Source organism: Pseudorca crassidens, chromosome 1 (genome assembly GCF_039906515.1).
Source record: "Pseudorca crassidens isolate mPseCra1 chromosome 1, mPseCra1.hap1, whole genome shotgun sequence".
In the NCBI taxonomy this organism is placed as follows: Eukaryota; Metazoa; Chordata; class Mammalia; order Artiodactyla; family Delphinidae; genus Pseudorca; species Pseudorca crassidens.
In genome coordinates this window covers 187,766,375-187,788,580 of record NC_090296.1, presented here as the reverse complement: position 1 = coordinate 187,788,580, position 22,206 = coordinate 187,766,375, and the positions used below count along the sequence as shown (strand labels likewise).

General features: G+C 43.0%; 1 protein-coding gene across 7 annotated transcripts in view; it reads left to right on the top strand.

Annotated features, from left to right (window-relative positions):
* PRTFDC1 (phosphoribosyl transferase domain containing 1) overlaps positions 1 to 22,206 on the top strand; it is a 101,745-nt gene that overhangs the window by 1,054 nt on the left and 78,485 nt on the right. For 2 of the 7 annotated variants that reach the window (XM_067703421.1, XM_067703411.1), the window contains exons 1-2: positions 11,480 to 11,635; positions 18,257 to 18,363. In XM_067703421.1, the coding sequence (XP_067559522.1) occupies positions 11,588 to 11,635; positions 18,257 to 18,363 (155 nt within the window). In that variant the 5' untranslated portion in view covers positions 11,480 to 11,587. Of the gene's footprint in view, positions 1 to 8,308; positions 8,456 to 9,433; positions 9,500 to 10,912; positions 11,159 to 11,479; positions 11,636 to 11,828; positions 12,245 to 15,313; positions 15,417 to 18,256; positions 18,364 to 22,206 lie in introns of those variants that run through there. The other 5 variants (XM_067703440.1, XM_067703458.1, XM_067703468.1 and 2 more) reach the window with 5 other exon arrangements.

Here is a 22,206-nt window from a genome sequence, read left to right as displayed (position 1 = left end):
ATTCCTAACTAGAAATGATTTTGTCCTTTCCTCCCCTCCAGGAGGACATTTGACACTTTCTAGAGATATTTTTATTACCACAACTGGGAGTGGTACTGGCTTCTAGTAGGTAAAAGCCAAGGATGCTGCTACACATCCTACAATGCACTGAACAGCCCACCAACAGAGACTTATTTGGCCCCAAATGTCAATATTGCTAAGGTTGAGAAACCCTGGTCTAAGACCTGGTAAAATGCTTGGGAGTTTACGTACCTGGGCACGCCCCTGGCAAAATCTTCTAGGCCTCCAAACCTAGGGAATCTCAGCACAGTGGAATTGCCTAGAGCTTTGTGGGAAGAGAACATTTTCCCTGTATTCTCCATTAATTTTCACAAGTTCATAAACTGGGCTTAGATAATTATTTCCACTGTCTTCTTTCTCTATTTTTTCTCATTATGCAAAGGCAAACCGGATTTTGAGAATTTTTGCTTGTCTGTTATTTTACATCGTTTTTCATGGTTCGATTTTTAGGCCAGATTTTTCCTTTGTGTTAATTTATTATTTTTACAAAGGGAAGAAAATGTGGAAGAAGATTTGGAAAAAAAAATTTTAATGTCTGATCTAAGAATAAGAACAATCATTGGAAATTTATGTTCCAAGTTTTCTGAATTAACACAAAATGGTTTCTGAACAACTACGCAGATGACAATTTCAGTAACCATTTTCAGTATTTATAACTTTTAAAAGTCTGCTATTTTAAAAAATTCAATCTGATTAGACAACTGGCCTGAATCCAAGAAGTATGCTGAAAGCAAGAACTCAGAAACACAAACTAGTTTTAAAACTTAAAAAAGAAATGTTGATGAAGAAGGCAGAAAGTTCACAGGTAAGAAAAAAAGAAAACGTAATACAAAAGGTGATAGAACTTGACTATCAAGGTGAAAAGGTAATGAGTACAAAGTCCAGGTATGACATTTATGATTTTTGAGACAGTCTGTCTATATCACTTAAGCTTTGGCAACATCCCCAGACTCATAGAGAAGACTGAGTCATCCCTCATTCCTTTATTCTCTGTTAATAAGGTGACCTGGGTGTATATTCTGTGACTGATTGTGCTGAACATGCTGAAAATCTGAGAATAAAAAGCCATTGACATCAGTTGTAAAGTGAGAAAGAAATTATTTCCTGGTTACGCATTTGGCCTTATCGTACAAACTAGATTTTTCTGGCCGCCTGTTTCTTTAAATGGTCTTAAAGATGTGTTGAAAATATCTCACCTGTGCGACTTTTAGGGTTGTTGCTATGTGTGGGTTTGGTATGAACCAACAAGAATCTGAAAGTTATTTCTCAAGCCAAGAGACAAACTCAGATAATGACAAAGTTGGCCTGAGCTTTGAGTTCAAAAGGATCATGATAGTTTTGCTGAGCTCAGAAATAGTGGAGAATGTGAGGTAAAGTGAGTGCTAAAGCAAGAAAACCACTGACCACAGCAACCAAATAGCATCTAAAAATGGCCTGTAGAAACAGAGCATGGCTTTACCCAAATACTAATGCAATGCCCAGTCCTGCATTGAGGGACAACTTTCCACGAAAAGACTTTCCCCAATTGCTCCTTACAGAGAAAATTAGAAAAATGTTAAGTGATTTTAAAATTTGATCCATTTATATTTGTTCCTTAGGTGTAAGTTATAAATATTGAGATTATCAATGTATTTATGTTTGATGGAAGCTTATCTGAAGTATATTCATTAATTTTGAAGTTAACTTTTATTGTTGTCCTTCATATTCCAAACATGAAGAGCATTAAGTCAAGCTAATTTTTTTCTTTCTAATATAAAATAAAAAATAATAAAGCAATAAATTAAAAAATAGACCTCTTAATTCAGATTCCATTACTATCTGTGCTAATCATAGAGGCTTTTCTTGTAGCTTACTTTTGTTTTACATAGATGACATATATATATATATTACATATATATATAAAGTTGATAACACAAGAATTATAATTTCATGGAAAATATTAGCTCATTTACATAAAGAAACTGTAAATGATATAGAGTATAGGTTTTTTTTTTTTTTTTTTTTTGCGGTATGCGGGCCTCTCCCTGTTGTGGCCTCTCCCGTTGCAGAGCACAGGCTCCGGACGTGCAGGCTCAGCGGCCATGGCTCACGGGCCCAGCCGCTCCGCGGCATGTGGGATCTTCCCGGACCGGGGCACGAACCCGTGTCCCCTGCATCGGCAGGCGGACTCTCAACCACTGCGCCACCAGGGGAGCCCGAGTATAGGTTTTTTTATTTAAAACTTTTCAACTGGTCTGTTTATTAATGCAGAAATTCTGACTAGGAATTCCATTTAAAATTATTCTTTTTTAATAATAGATAAAATGTATTGTGCACTCCTCAAGTATTTGGTACTCTGAATACATTATTTTATTTAAGACTCACAATAACCCTAAGAAGCAGGAACTAACATTATCTTCATTGAACAGGTGCAGAAAATAAGGCAAAGAAGTTAAGAAACTTGCCCAAGGTCAGGTGGTAGGTGGTGGAGTCTGATCTTAAAGCTGAGTCTGCCTGACTTGGAGCCAAAAGCCTAAAACAGAGTACCATAAACTTTTCATTAGTCTCGGTATTACTTTATGGACGACAACAATAAAAGCACATTGTTTTTATAGTAGTCTATAGTTAAGAATTAATCACAAATTCAAACAGACTTTTCTTATTAGTTCCAATTACTAAGCTTTTAACATATGTTAGCTAATACTCTTCCCTCAAACCTCAAAGTGTTTTTGCAATAAAATTTTATTCATGTTCAGTTAAAAATCCCATGAGATTTACTATAATTTTCCATTGAAGAAAGACATTAATATTGCAAGCTAAATTTAGAACCATATATCAAGAGCCTTAAAATATTTACATCCTATAACTTAGGAATTCAATTTCTAGAGAACTTATCCTCCAGAAATAGTTAAAATACATATAAATATTTTATTACAAACATAGTTATTTATATGTTTTTATAAAATCAAAATTTGGAAGTAATAAAAATATATTGAGGAATGGTTAAATAAATGATGGCATTGCCATTTCAAGTGATATTTATAAAGAGCTTACTATACCATGGAAAAACACTTGAGTTATATGTTTATTTTAGTTAGTGTGTGAAGCAGAGAAGCAGGGCATTATAGAGTAAGCAGTTAGTCACAACCGTGTAAGATAAACTTCCCAGAACTGCAAAATTAGAAGATACCAAACATGTTTAAAATGCCTTTATATTGTACTCTTATTTTTCTATATTTTCCAGTTTAAAACAATTTGCACATACTAATTTTCAAATGAAAAAACACATCTTAATTTTCTTTTTAAAAAGTTATAGGCCAGTAAGATGGCAGAATGAGAGCTCCCCTGCTTGTGTCCCCCACGGCAACAGTACTTTGGTCATCCTCAGACAAAAGTGCCTTTGTGGGAGCTTTGGATCCAGGTAAGAGGTTGTGAAAGCCTGATGGAGCCCAAGATCGTCGAGGGCCGTTTTTAGAAGGCACGCCCACACCCAGGCAGCAGGCGCACTGACCGCGGTCCCAATGACAGGCCCAGAAACAGCCTGTTCTCCCTGTGGACTTGCTACAGCGCCATTTGGCCTTGGGCCTGCCAACAGCACCATTCCCCAAGGGACTCAGGAGGATAACTGGCCTGCCAACCTCAGTCCCAGTTGTGGACCCTGAAGTGGCCTGTGACCCAGCTCCAGTCCCTCTGGGCCACAATCCAGAAGTAGTCCTGCTTACCCAGGGACCCATGCCCGTCAGTGACCCTGGAGGAAGGCCCACCAACCTTGGTCTGATGGTGGAGCCTGAAGTGGCCCTACAGCTTGGCTCTAGCCCTTCTCAACCGTGGTCTGAGAGGAGTCTTGACAACCCAGGGACATGATGGGAGACGTGGTCCTTCACATTCCTGATGGTGGGCCTGCTGACCTTGCTTTGTTTACATATCCTGAAGCAGCCCTGTGACCTCGCTCCAGCCCTACTTAGCCATGGTCCAGAGGCAGTTCAGCTCACCCAAGAACCCAGCAGGAGACATGCCTCCCCATGCCCCTGGAAGTAGTCCTGCAGACCTCAATTCCAGCTGTGGATCATAAAGCAGCCTCTCGTCTCAGCTCAGTCCCTCTCAGCCATGGTCTAGGGCAGTCCTGCATGTGCAGGGATCTGACCAGTGACCCAGCCGGATCTCTCCCAGGAACCTGGTGACAACAGGCCGGATATCTGCAGACCCAGTTGCAGACCCTGAAGTGGACACTTGTCCCAGCACCAGCCCTACTGACCAAGGTCCTGGAGCCATCTACCCAGAGACCAAATAGGATCCATGCCCACCTGAGCCCCTGGTAATAGGCCCACCAACACCATGAAACACCACTGCGGACCCACACCACTGCGGACCCACACCCCTGAACAACCAATGGATCAAAGAAGAAATCAAACAGACCTTGAGACAAATGAAATGGAAATGAAAATGGAAACACATACCAAAGCTTATGAGATGCAGCAAAAGCAGTTCTAAGAGGGAATTTTTCAGTGATAAATACCTACATTAAGAAAAAAGAAAGATCTCAAATTTACACCTATAGGAGCTAGAAAAAGAACAAACTAAGCCGTCAGTTAGCACAAGAAAGGAAATAGCAAGGAAGAGCATAAATAAATAAAACAGAGACCAGAAAAACTTTAGAGCAGATCTATAAAACTAAGAGTTGGCTTTTTGAAAAGGTGAACAAAATTGGCAAACCTTTGGTGAGACTAACCAAGAAAAAAAGAATAAATACATAATATAAATAAAATAATAATTTTATAATAAAATAATTTAACAAAATTATAAATAAAATTATAAATGGAAGAAGAAGCATAACTGATACCACAGAAATATAAAGGATCATAGGAGACTATTATGAATAATTATATGCCAGCAAATTAGATAACACAGAAGAAATGGATAAGTCCCTAGAAACATACACCTCTCAAGACTGGATCATAAAGAAATAGAAAATCTGAAGAGTCCAGTAATGAGTAAAGAGATTGAAGCAGTAATCAAAAATCTCCGAACAAAGAAAAGCCCACGACCAGATGGTTTCACTAGTGAATTCTACCAAACTTTTACTGAAGAATCAATGCTAATCCTTTTCAGACTCTTCTAAAAAATTAAAGAGATGGAAACACTTCCAAGCTCTGGTTATGAGACTAGCGTTACTCTCACACCAAAGCTAGATAAGGACAGTACAAGAAAAGAAAATTACAAACCAATATCCCTGATGAACATAGATGCAAAAATCTTCAACAAAATACTAGCAAATAAAATTCAACAGCACACGAAAAGTATCATACACCATGATCAAGTGAATTCTATGCCTGAGTTGCAAGGATGGTTCAACATACACAAATCAATAAATATGATATACCACATTAGCAAGGTAAAGGATAAAAATAATATGATCATCTCAATAGTTGGAGAAAAAGCGTTCGACAAAATTCAACATCCTTTCCTGATAAAAACTCTCAACAAATTAAGTATAGAACGAATGTACTTCAACATAATAAAGACCATATATGATAAGCCAACAGCTAACATCATACTCAGTGGTGAAAAACGGAAAGCTTTTCCTCCAAGATCAAGAACAAGAAAAACGTTCCCACTCTCACCACTTCTATTCAAGATAGTACTGGACATCTTAACCAGAGTAGGCAAGAAAAAGAAACAGCAGGCACCTAACTCAGAAAGAAAGAAGTAAAACTGTCTCTCTTTGCAGATGACATGATCTTAAATATAGGAAACCCTAAAGATTCCACCAAGAAACTGTTAAGAGCTAATAAACAGATTCAGTAAAATTGCAGGATACAAAATCAACATACAAAAATCGGTTGTGTTTCTCTGCACCAGCAATGGACTATGTGAAAAAGAAATGAAGAAAACAATCCCATTTACAATAACATCAAAAAGAATAAAATACTTAGGAATAAATTTAACCAAAGAGGTGAACGAAATATGTACACTGAAAACTATAAGACATTGATGAAAGAAATTGAAGAAGACACAAATAAATGGAAAGATATCCCTTGTTCATGGATTGGAAGAATTAATATTGTTAAAATGTCCATTCTACCCAAGGCAATCTATAGACTCAATGCAATCTTCATCAAAATGTGAAATACCTTTACATATATCTAATGGAATATAATGTAATATTATATGTTATCGATTATATTTATGTTATGTATTCCATTATAATATACAATATATCCTGCTTTATATATAAATTATATCATTTCATATATATGTATAATATTCCACTATATACATATAGTAGAATATTATTCAGCCATAAAAGAGAAGGAAATCCTCCTTTTTCTGACAACATGGATGCATCCGGAGGACAGTATGCTAAATGAAATGACAGACAAGACAAATACTGTATACTCGCACTTACATATAAAATCTAAAAAAGTAAACTCACAGAAGCAGAGAATAGAGTGGTAGTTTCTAAGGACTGAAGGTGTGGAGGTGGAAATTAGGAAATGATCAAAATGTACCAACTTTCAGTTATAAGACAAATAAGTTCTGGCCATCTAATATACAGCACAGTGACTACAGTTAATAATACTATCTTGGGGCTTCCCTGGTGGTGCAGTGGTTGGGAGTCCGCCTGCCAATGCAGGGGACGTGGGTTCGTGCCCCGGTCTGGGAGGATCCCACGTACCGCGGAGCGGCTGGGCCCGTGAGCCATGGCCACTGAGCCTGCGTGTCTGGAGCCTGTGCTCCGCGACGGGAGAGGCCACGACGGTGAGAGGCCCGCGTACAGCAAAAAAAAAAAAAAAAAAAAAAAAAGCAAAAAGAACTTAAATGGACATGGCTAAGGCCTTTCTCAACCTCTGAAAGGCCAGCCAAAAATAAATAAATAAATTTATTTTAAAAAAATGAATCGAAACACACTTTGGTAAGTGTTTCTCTAGGTGGTATGTCCGTGTCCAAATCTATTTTTCTTTCTCAGTCTCTTTTCCCATGTGAGACAACATCAGACCTCAAACTACTTCTCCCCAGCCTCTTTCTCAAGCTCCCCCCCCGCCTCGACCCTAAACTACCACCCAGAACCTGGCAAGAACTGGATCAGTTCCTGGGATATTGCTGGTGGCTTTCGTATATCAACTCTGATCTGAAGAGAATCCATGTTTAGCCAAGAGAACATTCAGTTCCCATATTCCACTTGGTCCTTAGTCTCCCCACACCAGCAAAAGTTTTCATCAACTAAGGTCTCCTGGTTTTGTGTGTGTATGTGCGTGTGCGTGTGCGTGTGTGTGAAGTGGACATCTTTCCATTAGAAACTTGGCACTGGCTGAGGCACCAATTAATTTTGCATAAGTTGCCACTGCACCATTAGAGGCTAATCCGTTCATTCGTAGCCACAAGGCATTGTGTTAGGGTCACGTACATGACTTGTGCCTCCAGCACTATGGATTTATTTAGTCCTTAGCCTCTAGTTCCTGCAGCTGTGTCCTTTCAATGACTGCTTTATGGTGGCCAAGAGAGTTGAGGTCGCCTGCCAGGACTCTGAGATCTGGAGGAACACATGGACACATTATTCCTCTACTCTGAAGCTATCCAATTCCTGTTCCGGTCAGATGGGGAGATAGTGGGAGGATATCTCTGAAGCAGCCCAGCACTTACTGTTGATGATACTACTCATGCCTGATATTACTGCAAAAGAACAGGCAAATTTATCCTCCGCGTTCTTCAGTGGAGGGTTAATTACCAGTGAAAGTGTAATAATGCAAAACGTAATTCTGAATGTAGCTCCTGGGTTTCTTTGTAAGAACCGTTATGGAGACATTATTTTTTTTTACTCTAAGACCACGCATTGGATCCAGTCTGCTTCATACAAGAAGCCAGGAAAGAGGGCTTGCTATGCTAATTGAATACTAATTAGGCTTTTGCTTAAATTGTTGTGTGTTACAATTATTTGCAACTATATTTTTTTCTATATTTATGTTGAGGGGAAAAAAAAATACCTGAAAGGTAGCAAGATTCTTACTTAGCCTGAATATCTGGAAGAAAGTATCTTTCCACTTTTTTTGTTTTTTTTTTGTACTTGTAACATTTGTAAAGGGTTTTGTTCTGCACTAAGAAAAAGCAAAATATCATCATCATTATTACTGGCCTTTGTTCACAATGGATTTCATCCAGACTCTAATCAGTTACTCTGTGACTAACAATCTGAGTCACTAAGTTTCACATGTTTATGGATTTCAACACAATTCCCAGGCTGAGCGTTTTTTTGTTTATTTTCATGTTTCAGGGCTCAAAAAACTAAATGCCCTTCCGGATTTCGAATCTGGTGTCACTGAGTGACTGGCTCTGAACAACTCAGCACATAGACTGAATCACTCCTTCAACAACAGATTAACATTGGCAAAAGGTCAAGAACTAACCAAACTGGCAAAAGGTTAGTATATACTTTTAGGACAAAGTCTTTAGCCTGGTGGAGAATTCAGGTAAACATAAATATTTGTGTTTACACCATGGTAATGGTACTAGACAGTTTCAGAATTGAAAATGCAGGAACCTCCAACTAAAAGGGGATTAAGAGAAGGACAAAAAAATGCAAGTATATTTACTGGTTATTAACTTTGTAAAGATCTACGTCTTTATCCTTACAGCTTCTTCAAGGGAGTATCAGAAAATGGACAATCTGAGCTAAAATATCCTTTTTTATGGAAAATTCCATTATTTTAATAATTTTCTCTTTCTACTGTATCCATTATCATACCAGTCCCATCTTGTCCCTAGATTATAACTGTCCGTGGTTGGTCACCCTACACCCATCTTAAAAATGCAATTACCCTGTCATTTTCCCATCAAATAACTTTATAAACATTTGGTCACACATTGTCACAGCATCTCCAATTAATAACACAGTTATTAATTAATTAATAACAGTTTTATAGCACTCTTCAAAGGATTCTCTTGCATGTTAGCTCATGTTAATCTCATCTTCATATGCAGTAGAGCAGAAATGTATTGCCCCTCTCACGGATGAGAAAATTGCGGCATATTGATGGATGTAATTGGCTTAGCCTCAGTGGCTCACGTCATATGGATTATTGCTAGAAAAATCAGAATCCTGGTCTGAAGCCATTGCACTAGACACATAACAGAAATTTGAGATTTAAAAAGAATTTTTGCCTCTGAGTCCTCATATGCAAGATTAAGAGTAAAGTCTGGACAAATGATTTGTTATTCTTGGGTATCATCGGTTCTTGCAAATGCTATTTGTGATATCAAATGTATATTGTATTACATTAATGCTGTCCAAAGTATAGAAGTATAAGTAGATCACACAAAATGTTATCAAAATATAAAAAGATAATAAATAAAATGAATTTAAAAAAATGATTTGTGCATCATTCTGTATCCTTCATAGGATGTCCTATGGGTCCCTACGGGATGTTCTTGAGTGTGCATTCTTAAGATTCCTGTTGTCATTCAAGTAAGTGACTTTTTTTTTTCTTGTGAACCTACTGGATTTTACATTTAATTAATGGCCTTTCTAAGGAAAGATTTATCTACCATATCCTTTACATCTTCCACAGTGCCTGGGCTGGGCACACAGTAGTAGCTTTTTTTTTTTTTGTGGTACGCGGGCCTCCCACTGTTGTGGCCTCTCCCGTTGCGGAGCACAGGCTCTGGACACGCAGGCTCAGCAGCCATGGCTCACGGGCCCAGCCGCTCCGCGGCATGTGGCATCCTTCCGGACCGGGGCACGAATCCGTGTCCCCTGCATCGGCAGGCGGACTCTCAACCACTGCGACACCAGGGAAGCCCAGTAGTAGCTTTTTGATTTCAGTAGAGCAGCTACATCTGTAACCTATTTTGAAGTTTCTTGTCCCTAAGGCCCATGTACCAACACTGAGCATCCTATGGGTAAATTTGATTTTGCAGCAGTAAGACAGTGGGATTCCTTAAGGCATGGTTGGTGAACCATTGCATCACATTCACCTGAGTGTCTTGGTGCAGATGTCTGAGTCTGAACACAGAGCTTCTCCACCATAACCTACCGAGTAGGCGGGTGGCTGCCTCCCCAAAAGAGTCTTCTGAACTCTAAAGTTGGATCACCACTTTTCAGTTTCTGGAAGTTTAAATGACTTTGGTTGTGAAGATGCTTCCTGGGCCTGGTCTTTGACAATGAAAATAGAAGATGGTCCCTCACCTTTGAGAAAAGAGGTCAGACTATAAAAATGGCCCGAAACACGGACGTCTGACACTTATCGAGAAAAAATGTTTACCTGTGCAGGAAACACTGTCACCCAGTTTATGAGAGCCAGCCCACAAGCACAGCACCTAATTTCAGCAATCCACGAGGCTGCCTTCCTTCCACGTGCTGGCACATAGGAGAGGACAAACAGGCTTGAGCGCGGCCATGTCGGAATGACTAACATTTTTCCAACCCACAGTGACATTACTGACTGATAACTATTTTCCCCTCAAACCAAGCAAAATCAGCATTCCTCTCCCTCCCTTGTGCCGGACCCGAAGATGAACAAGATAGTCTTTCGGAGGGGCCCGAGTTCAGCTCGGGGCTTCAAACCTGAGCGGGGCTGCAAAGGATGAGGCGGGAGGGAAAAGACCAGGGCAATGAATGCATATAAAGGGAGGGCAGGGCCCTTGAGGAACAGACAAAGAACCGGGACCCTCATTCCGGGGAAGGCTGGGATCAGGGGTTGAATTAACAAAAGATTCATGAAAGAAGGCTTCTGAATCTGGGAAGAGCGATGGCATTAAGCTGCAACCTGAAACAGTTAAAATCTGACCATACGTTCTTACAAAAGTGGTAAAGTAGATGATGTGTCAAAACTTCTCTCTTTTTTTCGCCCTGAAAGGGGTAAAGGAAAGGCCCTATTTCCCAGTCTACATCCTGTAACCGCGGGCATGGTTCAGGGATAAGCCACCGCACGGCTCTTTCAAGCTCCTCCTGGCTGGGCAGTTCGAGGATTTAAAAAACACATCATAGCTTCGCCCACAGCCGTACTTCGAGAACATCCTCTACTGCAGGCTCTTTCGCGGATTTACTTGGGATAAACAGCGCCTGAAAGTCAGCAGGAAGGCTTCAAGGACCTTGTCAGCCCGAAAGCTGGGACGACAGACCCAGGGAGGCGGGGGACCTGGGCACGCTTTCTGTTCCTGTAAAAACCGAGCCGCGGGCAGCCTGGGTCTCGCAGGTCCCCGCGGGGCTCGGGCTGGGGGCTCGTAGACTGGCGGTGGCCGCAGGGGAACACGCGCGGGCGCCCGGGGGACGGCGCTGAGGTGGAGAGGACGCCGCTCCGCAGCTGCGCCCCGCGCCCCCGCCCCGGGCCCCGCCCCCCCGCCCAGCGCCCGAGCAGCCGCCCGGGTTGGGGGCGCGGGCCGAGGCGCTGGAGCCGCGCCAGGCGTGGGGTCGTCGGCGCGCCGCGGCTTGGTCGCCCGGCGGCCCGGGGCGGGGCGGGCCCCCTCCCACGCCCTCCCCCCCTCCCTTCCCGGCCCGTCACCATCCCGGCTTCTTCCCGCGCGCTTCTTGCCTTCCCGCTTTCCCCGGAGAAACATGGCCGGGAGCCGTGAGGAGGCGCCAGACTACGGGCGAGGCGTCGTGGTAAATGCAACTCCGGTTTCGGGGCCGAGTCGCGCGCTCCCCGCCCCTCCCTTGTTGGCACCCCCCCTTTTAGATTAAACGCCCGAAATGCATTCGGGAGAGAGCGGGCCACGGCTTTGTTCTTCCCTCCCGACGGGATCGCTTCCATCCTCCCCCTCCCCCAGCCTGACCCCCCCGCTTAACATCCCTTCACCCCGTGTCCTCAGTGTCCCCCCCGCCCCCCCGCGCCAGGAATCCGCTACTCCCGCGTGAAGGCCGGGTGGCGCCGGCTCCCCACTCTCGCCGGCCACCGGGAGTCACCCCCGGGCGCCGGGCGGGCCTGCGAGGACCCCCGCGGGCCGCTCTTGTGGGCTTCCTTCCTCTCGCGCTCCCTCCTGACTCCTTCAGTGCGGGCTTCACGTGCTGTTTTCAGAAAGGGTACTGAGGGCGCTCCGGGGCAGCCAGGAAGTAAAGGATCTCTAGTGGACGGAGCTTGAGCTTGGAAACCCGGGCGAGGGCTCTTTCTGTGGGGCCTCTGCGCGAGCTCAGGGCACGCTAGCGCCGTCGAGCGAGCCTCTGGTTCGTCAGAAGGGAAGCAGCGCGCTGGGCCCGCTGAGCCAACTAGAGAGGGTGTGTACAGAGTAGCTAGTAGTGCGTCCGAATGAGAAGGTAGGGGAGGATGGTGTCCCAGGCCAGAGCCTCTTTATCCCTGGGGATCCCTCGAAGTCAGCCAGCGCCCGGTGGGTACCCATCGCTCGGTGTCCTGGAATCAAATCTGGTCTTGGCCTATGGCCGCTGGCTTCGGCTTGGTTTAGAATGGTCTCTATGAAAGGTGGTAGTTTTAACGTGTCAGGTTTAAAGTGATCTGCGGGTGCAGTGTGGGCTAACTTGCTACATTAAGAGTCTTTGTTCAGGGATCAGCCTGTAATGCACAGATAATCTGTGTGTGACCGGGAAGGGACTACAGGAGTAGTAACGTTCTGCTAGGAAACATCTCACAGCCTAACCGATCTGTTCAGGTTGAACCGTGTTGCCCAGTATTAATTTCAAAGCCGGGCCTTTCCTTCTTAAAGGAGGAGTTCATTTATTTATTCATTCCACTCATGTTGACTGTCCTGCTGTGTTCCAGACCGTGTTCTAGGCTCTGGGGAAACAAAAAGCCCTGTGTTGGTGGAGCTTACATTCTAGAGGGGAACACAGGCAAGCAGTAAGAAAGCAAATACACGAAGAAGATACTTTCAGAGAGTGATATGTGCAGTGAAAAGACAAGAGCAATGAGACAGAGAGTGGTTGGCGGAGGCCTGGGGATGCTGCTTTAGCTCAGGCAGAGCAGCCCCTCCGTGACATCTGAGCCAAGACCTGAAGGCTAAGCAGGAGGTAGCCACGTGGAGACTCTGAAGAAGGGTCTTCAAGACAGCGCCTGCCAAGGGCAAAGAAATCATTACATTCTGAGAAGGAATCGTGACATCCAGTTTATGCTTTAAAAAAAAAAAAAGGTCATTCCAGTTGCCATGGAGAGGATGGTCAGGCCTAGATTTCGGGTGAGTTGGAGGGGGATGAAAATTCTGGACAAGTTGAGTCTCTAGTGCCTGTAAAGCCTATGGGTCAGGATGCACAGGAGGCAATTTGAAACTCCCGTTTGGAATTCAGGAGGGTGATTGGTTAGATTCGGAAACTGTCAGCAAATAGAAAAATATCTGATGCTTGGTAGTGGATAGGGCTGCCCAGTGAACATGGAGAAGAAATGTGAAACTATTGTTAAGGGTAGAAAGCCCCAAATGTAACAGGCCGAGTGTCTGGGAGAAGCCAGAAAAGGAGACCAAGAAGGAGTAGCAAAGTAGGAGAGAGCAGACGGGGTGGTAGGTGCCTAGGGAACAGAGTTTTGTGGAGGTGAGGATAAGAGGTCAGCAGGAGGGACAGATGCCTCAGGAAGAGCAAGTGGCATCAAGATGGAAAAAACGAAGCCATCAGAAGTGAGAATCTTTTAAACAACTATTCCATCAGTAGAATGGTTAAAATATAGTACTAGTATCTAATAATAGATAGTCTTAAAAATGAATGAGGTCAGTCGATATGACTAATAGGAATGTTAGATTGTTAAAGTCTAAAAAGCAAATGATGGAACAGTAAGTAGCCCGATCTATCACTGCTAAAAGAAGCTTTCTCAAAAGCAAGGTAATTTTGTGAAAGATGCAGGAAGGTAGTGAGAGGGTCCACCAAGGTTGGAAATAATCAAGGTATAATGGAGATCATCCCTGCATTTATGTCATTCTCTCCAGTAGAACTTGGGATAATTACATTAATATCAAGTTGGATATGGGCAGGCAAGGCAAATTCAGAATGAATTCAAGGTGCTGATGGAAGGGTCGAGAGGAAGAGGAAAGCTTAGGAGGGTAGGTATACTGGGAAAGCAGAGAGCGCTCAAGGATGGGTTGGAAAAAATCAAAGGGAAATTTTAGTACCGGTGGGTAAGGGGGCAGGTAGTAATGGCAAGTATTTATTGAGCACTTACTATGTGGTTTTCCTGTATGATTCATTTAATCCTCACAAATCTTTGAGGTAGGGATATTATAATCCCCATTTTACAGAGGAGGAAACTGAGGCAATGATAAGCAATCACCAAGGTCACATGATTAGCAGATGGCAGAAGTTGAAGCCAGCTTTCCAGCACTGTGCTACATGGGAAGCTGTGCTTCTGGAGAAGAATGTCAAAGGGGAGGCTGCTGGGACGGACGGGATGTGGCTAAGGTGGACTAGAGGCGAAGTCGTTTGAGCTAAGGTAGGTGAAGTTACTACAAGATGGAGTAGCTAGAAGGATCATCAAGGTGTGTATTGGAGTGTCCAGAAATGAGGTGGAGAAGTCAAGTCTGAGTTGGTAGAAACTTGGTGTTAAAGATGGCAAGGGACATAGAGCCAGATGACTTGAGCCTAAAATGAGAAATACAGTTCGTGCAAGAGAAGGGAAAATGAAGAGACTGAAGATGGCTCTCGCCTACACATGGCTTTCAGTTTACTCGGGGAGGTAGGACATTAGTAGATTATTAACAGTAAATGGGAGCAAGTGCTAATTACCAAATCGGAGATGTAGACCCTGAGTTCGGAAACTTTGCTCAGGATAGACTGGCTACCAGTGTCCCCCCTACCACCCGCACACACACACCTCAGTTGGTATATCTTTGTTGCTTCTCAGGGAGAGAAAAGATTTCTCTACCTCTCTGGTCTTTGGGGATCAAGTTATTAGATATGGTTTACTTTTACAGAACCATTATCAAAGAAGCATAGTTAGTGCCCTACACATGTGAGTTTGGTAGGAGTAAGGAGAAGAGAAAATCTGAAATGATTGTGCTTCTGTTATGGCATCTCCCTCCCCCTCCCCCCATGGAAACGACTTTACTAGATGTGATGAGTTTCCCCTTCCGGGTACAGAAACCCCACAGAAGAGGAAGGCATGCAGGATACAGGATGTTATTTGGTCTGTGGAGCCCCCCTTCATTCCCCTGGTAGCAGAACCTGGGACCCTTCTTTGAGGACACAGCTTCGACTCAGTTTCTCAACGTGTGGCTCTGAGGCATCCCTCACAGTGCACCCCCTTCCCTGGCTCTGGGGCTGGACCAGTAACCCCAGCTGGGCCAGTTGACGTTCTTGTCTGGGATTCCCAGAAGCAGAACTGTGGGACGAGACTCCCTTCCTCTCTAACAGTGGACAGGTGGATGTGAACCTGAAATTGGCGGCCGCCGTGGTCACTGCCTGAAGGAGAGAGTAGGGCCCAGGCTTTGGGGCTTAGCAGCAGAGAGGAGCCAAGGTTAGCTTTTTTTTTTTTTTTTAAAGATGTTGATGCAAATACATTTTAAAAAATTAAAAAAAATTTTTTGGTTGCTTTGGGTCTTCGTTGCTGCACATGGGCTTTCTCTAGTTGTGGCGAGCGGGGGCTACTCTTTGTTGGGGTGTGCGGGCTTCTCATTGCAGTGGGTTCCCTTGTTGCGGAGCACGGGATCTAGGCGTGCAAGCTTCAGTAGTTGTGGCGCGTGGGCTCAGTGGTTGTGGCTGGCGAGCTCTAGAGTGTAGGCTCAGTAGTTGTGGCGCACGGGGTTAGTTGCCCCGCGGCACGTAAGATCTCCCCGGACCAGGGCTCGAACCCATGTTCCCTGCCTTGTCAGGCGGATTCTTAACCGCTGCGCCACCAGGGAAGTCCCCCAAGATTAGCTTTTTGTATGTGTTTCCAAACTATTTTTCTCCCTAGGGGATACAACTTGAAAAATAAGGCAAGACATATTCTAAGCAAAAAAATTTATTTCTGATGACTTAGAAAGAAGGTCTTCAGTATATCTTCCAATGGGGAAAAGAGAGTCCGAAGGAGTTCCGGGGTTTGGATGTGGTGTAAAGCGGCTCAGTGTGTTTGTCACTTCCCCAGCTTGGCCATATTTTGCGTCTTTGAACAGAGAAGGCATTGTTCTGAATAAACTTAGAGCATATTATCTGTGAGACTGAAACTATTTAAAGACTTCTTGTTTTGATTTTTCAAAAAGCAGATGAATAACATAATTATCTGCAGTTCCTAGCAGCCTCCATTCCTTCAGGTCTAGGACACATTTACAATGCAGTTTGTATGCACTATTAAGGATAAACCCGTGGTTCCCTCATTTCTAATTGTCTCTTATCTCTACAGTGAAAACTCACTATTTCAGACTCATTGGGAAATAGGCTGGTTTTGCTGATAGGATAGTTTTAGAGAAACACGTTGCTTCTACTTTGAAATTTACAGCTTTAACTAGGGTAATAAAACTTTGGCAGGTAGGTGTAAAGCACTTCTTTAAATTAATGGACACATGTAATTTGTAAGTAAACTATTGATGTTTCAGTACATCTAACTGGTTAACGTTTACTGCAGCGTTCTGTAGACCAGATACTGATGTAAGAGTTTTATGTCCATTATCTATCTTATTTAATCCTTGAAATAGCCATATGAGGTAGGCATCGGCTCCCTTTTATAGATTAAAACACTGTGGCCCAGAGAGGTTAAAATGCCCAAGGTCTAACAGCTAGTAAATTCACCCCTGGGTGTGTTAGACTTCTAAGCCATGCTCTTAATCATTACTCCATGCTGCCTCTGAGCTACAGATAACCAGTACAGTTTTTATATGTAGGTTTGTTTTGTCATTTTATCATTCTTTTCTTTTTGGGGGCGTCATTTATTAAGCATTTATTATATACCTGGAGATGTGCTAGGAACTCTAAGTACGTTATCTGCTCTGTCTTTTTATCCTCAAAACAACCCTGTCCGTGGGTTTTATTGTGTCTTATTTAAAGGAGGGGGAAATGAGTCTCAGGTGTAATTTTCCTAACATCATATTAAGTGTCAGAGCTGAGCCCTAGAACATGGGCTAGAGAGTCTCTGAGATTCAGCCAGGCAGGGGGTACTGCAGGATTTCCGTGGTGGGAAGAGTGGCCACTAGTTCATGCCGCTGCCTCTGGGAGGGCTGCAAGAGGTAGGGTGGGTAGTGTGTGTGGTCTAGCAGGGGAGCCGGAAAGCGCTGTGCCCTTGGGTGATCTCCCTGGGGCCTGGCGCTGGTCAGGCTTCTCGTCTGGTCTTTGTCGTGGTCTGCCAGTGCATCTTCTGGAATCTCCTCATGTTCAGCTGGCGGTTCTGGCTCTGACCAGCCGTTGTGGTGTTGATGGTGGTAGCAGACCCCAGGAGTTCTCAGGGTAGAAGCTAGAGTTACTCTGTGCAGATTCAACAGTTGCCACCAGCTGATTTGCTGGTCAAGGCAGAGCAGATGTGATGCTCTTCAAATACGCAGATGGGGGCTTCCCTGGTGGCGCAGTGGTTGAGAGTCCGCCTGCCGATGCAGGGAACACGGGTTCGTGCCCCGGTCCAGGAAGATCCCACATGCTGCGGAGCGGCTGGGCCCGTGAGCCATGGCCGCTGAGCCTGCGTGTCCGGAGCCTGTGCTCCGCAACGGGAGAGGCCACAGCAGTGAGAGGCCCGTGTACCGCAAAAAAAAAAAAAAAAAAAAAATTTATTCCTAAAAAATGCTGAGAGCATCATCTGACAACACAAGGTTGCCATAAACCTTCAATTTGTAAAAAGCATACTATCTGCAAAGCGCAATAAAAGGTTTGCCTGTAATTACAAACATAATTTTACTTATAAATTGTATAAGTAAATTGTATATTTACATATGTGCACTCTTGCAAACAATGCTGTCAGGTTAGCTGTAAGGCATTAAGTTGGTATTTTATCTTGTGATGCCAAACGTCAGGAGTGGAGTTCCCTGTTCACTTCAGTAGGTCCTTCGTCAGGTTACATGAAACAAATTACCTTGTCCCACCTGGCTTCTCATAGGTTGACGCAATATAATTTTTTAAAAAACTTACTTGGCTGTACCAGGTCTTAGTTGCAGCTTGCGGGAACTAGTTCCCTGACCCGGGATCGAAGCCAGGTCCCCTGCGTTGGGAGCACGGAGTCTTAACTGCTGGACCACCAGGGAAGTCCTATGGAATATAATTTAATGCCATATGGATTATCAGACCTAGTCTGTTTTCAATATTATTCTTTTTTTCAAAGGATGCTCTTGTTTATTTATGTTTCTTAAAATAAATTTCCAATGAAAAATATTGTAACCAAGATAATTTGATTTACAGATTATGGACGACTGGCCAGGCTACGACTTGAATTTGTTCACGTACCCACAGCACTATTACGGAGATTTGGACTATGTCCTCATCCCTCATGGCATCGTTGTGGACAGGTGAGTGCTTTTTGCTGTGTAAGTTTTGTCTAGCCCTCTCCTGTGTGAATCAAACGGTACACTTGGGGACCCTATTCCGGAGTCTCTTCTATATAACGGTACACAGAACTTTTATATTACAGAGAATTTGGAATAAAATAAATCTGTGCTTTACATGAACTAGTTCCTGGGATATTTGTTCAGGGGAAATGGTGAGAAGGCTATACATACGGAAGGTGTTGCATCACAAGTAACAGCCTCAAAATAACAATGTCCTGTACAAACTGATGAAAATGAGGGTTGGGAAAGCGTTTGTCTCACGTTTTTCACAGACTCTTAACCAGGGACGGTTAAGAGGTGACCTTTGCTTTCACAGGCCACACCCCTGAAGGCTTTTCCTGCGACTTGTATTTATCTCAAATAAGTCTTTTCTCACAGGTTGGCCAGTCTGTGCACAATTAGGTTTTCAGTGGTGATGTTTTAGAAATAGGAATATTTGCAACTTAAAAATAGCAGCACAGAACTGTTTCGCAAGTAGTGTTTCTAGTTCTTTTGGACCCGTCGACATAGATATCCTCTGGCTCCTTCCTAGCCGATTGGCTTTTCGAAAGCCAACATTTTCTCTCCTGTTCTCAGCCCCTAAGTCACCCTCACTAGTTTTTTGGTTTTCAGAGAGCCCCCTCCAGTTCAGCCCACCACAGCCTTCAGGACTGATAGGTCCTATCCCTTTAACAAGGCTTCCTTAACGCCCCGACTCTTGCCTTTCCATGGACCTCTAATTTCTTGTACGAAGATCAAGTACTTAAGCCTTCACATTTATATGAAAAACAAGCTTCATGGATTTCAGACTCAGAAATTGGGGCGGGAGAGGCTCTAAGGAGCAGGAGAAACTGAAACTTCGGGCTCCCCGCTCTACCCTTTTCCTTAAGCCGTTGTATTTCTGCCTCTGTTTTTTTAAGCTGTTATATTCTTCTGAGTTAACATTTAACTTGTAAAATAGATCCTCAGCCAAAGGAAAGTTTGAAAAGCACTGGATGGTCACTATTCCCAGGATATTATCTTTCCGTCAGTGCCTGTCTGTAAGCAAAAGGAAATGTCATTCTCTCGCTCACATTCTAAGAGTTTCCACTGGATAAGATCTGCACATTGTGCATCCTCTCAAACTATAGTATATTATTAAAATAAGGTCTAGTTTGTGGTTTCTCACAGCCTCAGGTGGCCTTCCATGGTATATGAGTTTTAATCCTTGAAGGGAAAACAGGTTCTGTGATGAAATAAATGTAAGAAATTTGGCATCTCCCAACTTGCTAGACCTCCATGTTGGCAATTCATATTAAAGATACAGATTCCTGCAAAGAAAGGGGAGGGGTAGGGAAGGAATCTGCTTGACTTTAGCAGTTAAAGCACCTTTTCTGTGTAGTGGGTGTCTTTGTACTCAATTCACTTCTTAATAACTCTCAGAAGCGTTTTCTCTTCACACGAGTTTGGGAACCCCTGGTTTAAACAAATTCCTGCTTTTCTCATCTGAAAATTAATTTATGACTTAAGTTAATTGCATCCTGATTTAGTACACAATTGAATCCTGGTAAGGTTACCAGTTCCCTCTACAGGAGACTTACCCAGTGAACTTGTAAAAATGCATAATCTTAAGCTTTTTGTCTAGAAATTCTGATTCAGTGGTCTGGAGTGGCATCCCAAGAATGCCCTTTCCCACCTTTAAAATGAATTTATTAAGATATAATTTACATACTACAAAACTCACCCATTGTAGGTAAATGATTTTTGGTACATTTTTATGGTGAGGCAACCATCACCACCATCGTTTTACAATATTTCTCTCATCACCAAAAGTTTGTTGTCAGTCTCTGCTCCTACCCCCACCATCAGGCAATCACTAATCTGATTTCTTTCTCTATAAATTTGTCTTTTCTGAGCACTTCATATAAATTAAATCATACAATATCTGATTATTGATTCATCAGTTGATGGACGTTTAGATTTCTAGTTTTTGGCTATTGTGAATAATGCTTCCATGAACATTCATGTACAAGTCTTTGTGTAGGCATATCTTTTCATTTCTCTTGGAGAGGAATTCTGAGTTTCATGGTAAGTTTAAGAAACCGCCAATTATTTTCCAAAGTGGCTGCACCATTTTACATTCCCACCAGCAGTGTTTGAGGGTTCCAGTTTCTCCACATACTTGCCAACATCTAGTATTGTTTGTCCTTTTAATTATAGCCATTCTAGTGGATATATAAAGGTATTTCGTTGTGGTTTAAATTTGCATTTTCCTAATGATTAGTGTGCTTGTTAGCTATTCATACATCTTCTTTGGACAGATGCCTATTTAAGTCTTTTGCTAATTTTGCAGTTGGGTTGTTTCTCTTCTTATTGAGTTGTAAGAGTTCTTTATATATTCTGGACACAAGTCCTTTATCAGGCACATGATTTGCAAACATTTCCCACTAGTATGTGGCTTGTCTTTTCATTTTATTATTGATATCTTTTAAGGACAATGTTGGGTGAAGTATTCTACAAATGTCAGCCAGGTCCAGTTGGTATATGGTACTGTTTCTTTCAACTGTATCCTTACTGGTTTTCTGCCTTGTTGGATCTGTCAAGTACTGAGAGAGGGGTGTTGAAGTCTCTAACTGCAATAGTGGATTCATCTACTTATTACAGTTCAATAAGTTTTTTGGTACTCGTTGTTGGGTGCAGACGCATGAAGGACTGTTAGGTCTTCCTGGAGAATTGACCTCTTTTTAATACACTAATGTCAGTCTTTATTCCTGACAGTTTCTTTGCTCTGAGGTCTGCTTTGTCTGTAATTGATACAACTACTCCAGCTTTCTTTTGATTATGTTAACATGGTACATCTTTCGCAACCCCTTTAATCTATCTGTGTCTTTATATTTAAAATGGATTTCTTGTGGACAACATATATTAGGGTGTTTTTTTGATACACTCTGACAGTCTCTGCCTTTAATTGGTGTATTTTGACAATTCACATTTAAAGTGATGATGATTGATATACTTGGTTTAATCTCTACCATATTTGTAACTATTTCCTATTCATTGCCTTCTTTTTTTAAAATAAATTTATTTATATATTTATTTATTTTTGGCTGCGTTGGGTCTTCATTGCTGTGCACGGGGTTTCTCTCCTTGCGGCGAGCAGGGGCTACTCTTTGTTGCGGTGCGGTGGCTTCTCTTGTTGCGGAGCACGGGCTCTAGGCATGTGGGCTTCAGTAGTTGTGGCACGTGGGCTCAATAGTTGTGGCTCACAGTCTCAGTAGTTGTGGAGCACGGGCTTAGTTGCTCCACGGCATGTGGGATCTTCCCAGACCAGGGCTCGAACCCGTGTACCCTGCATTGGTAGGCAGATTCTTAACCGCTGCTCCACCAGGGAAGCCCCTGCCCTTGTTCTTTGTTTCTTTTTTTGTCTGCCAGTCTGTGAAAACTGTCTCCCCCACAATGTGTAGCCTCTGATGATGTGCAGTTTATTTTTCTTGTTTTTCCTTTTAAGTTTTGCTCACCAGAGTTCATGCTTGTGTCTGAATAGCTTAATCTTCAGCCTAAGATTGGGTAGAGATTGTACTCAGACACCTGGAGCCAGGGAGGCCTCCACTCTTTGCTGATGAATGTGTGTGGGAGCCTGGCAAGCACATTCAAATTTCCAGCCTTTTTCAAGCCTTCCCTGGCTTTTACTTTCCACTGAGCTTTCCCGTGTCTCTGCCGCGTGGGTTTACGGGCTCCACCATTCAGGGATATGTGGTGGCCTGGGCCCACACTAGTCTCTGCAGTGCATATGCACAGCTTCTGGTTGACTTGGGGTATGTGGAGAGTTTATTATGTGCCCCTCTC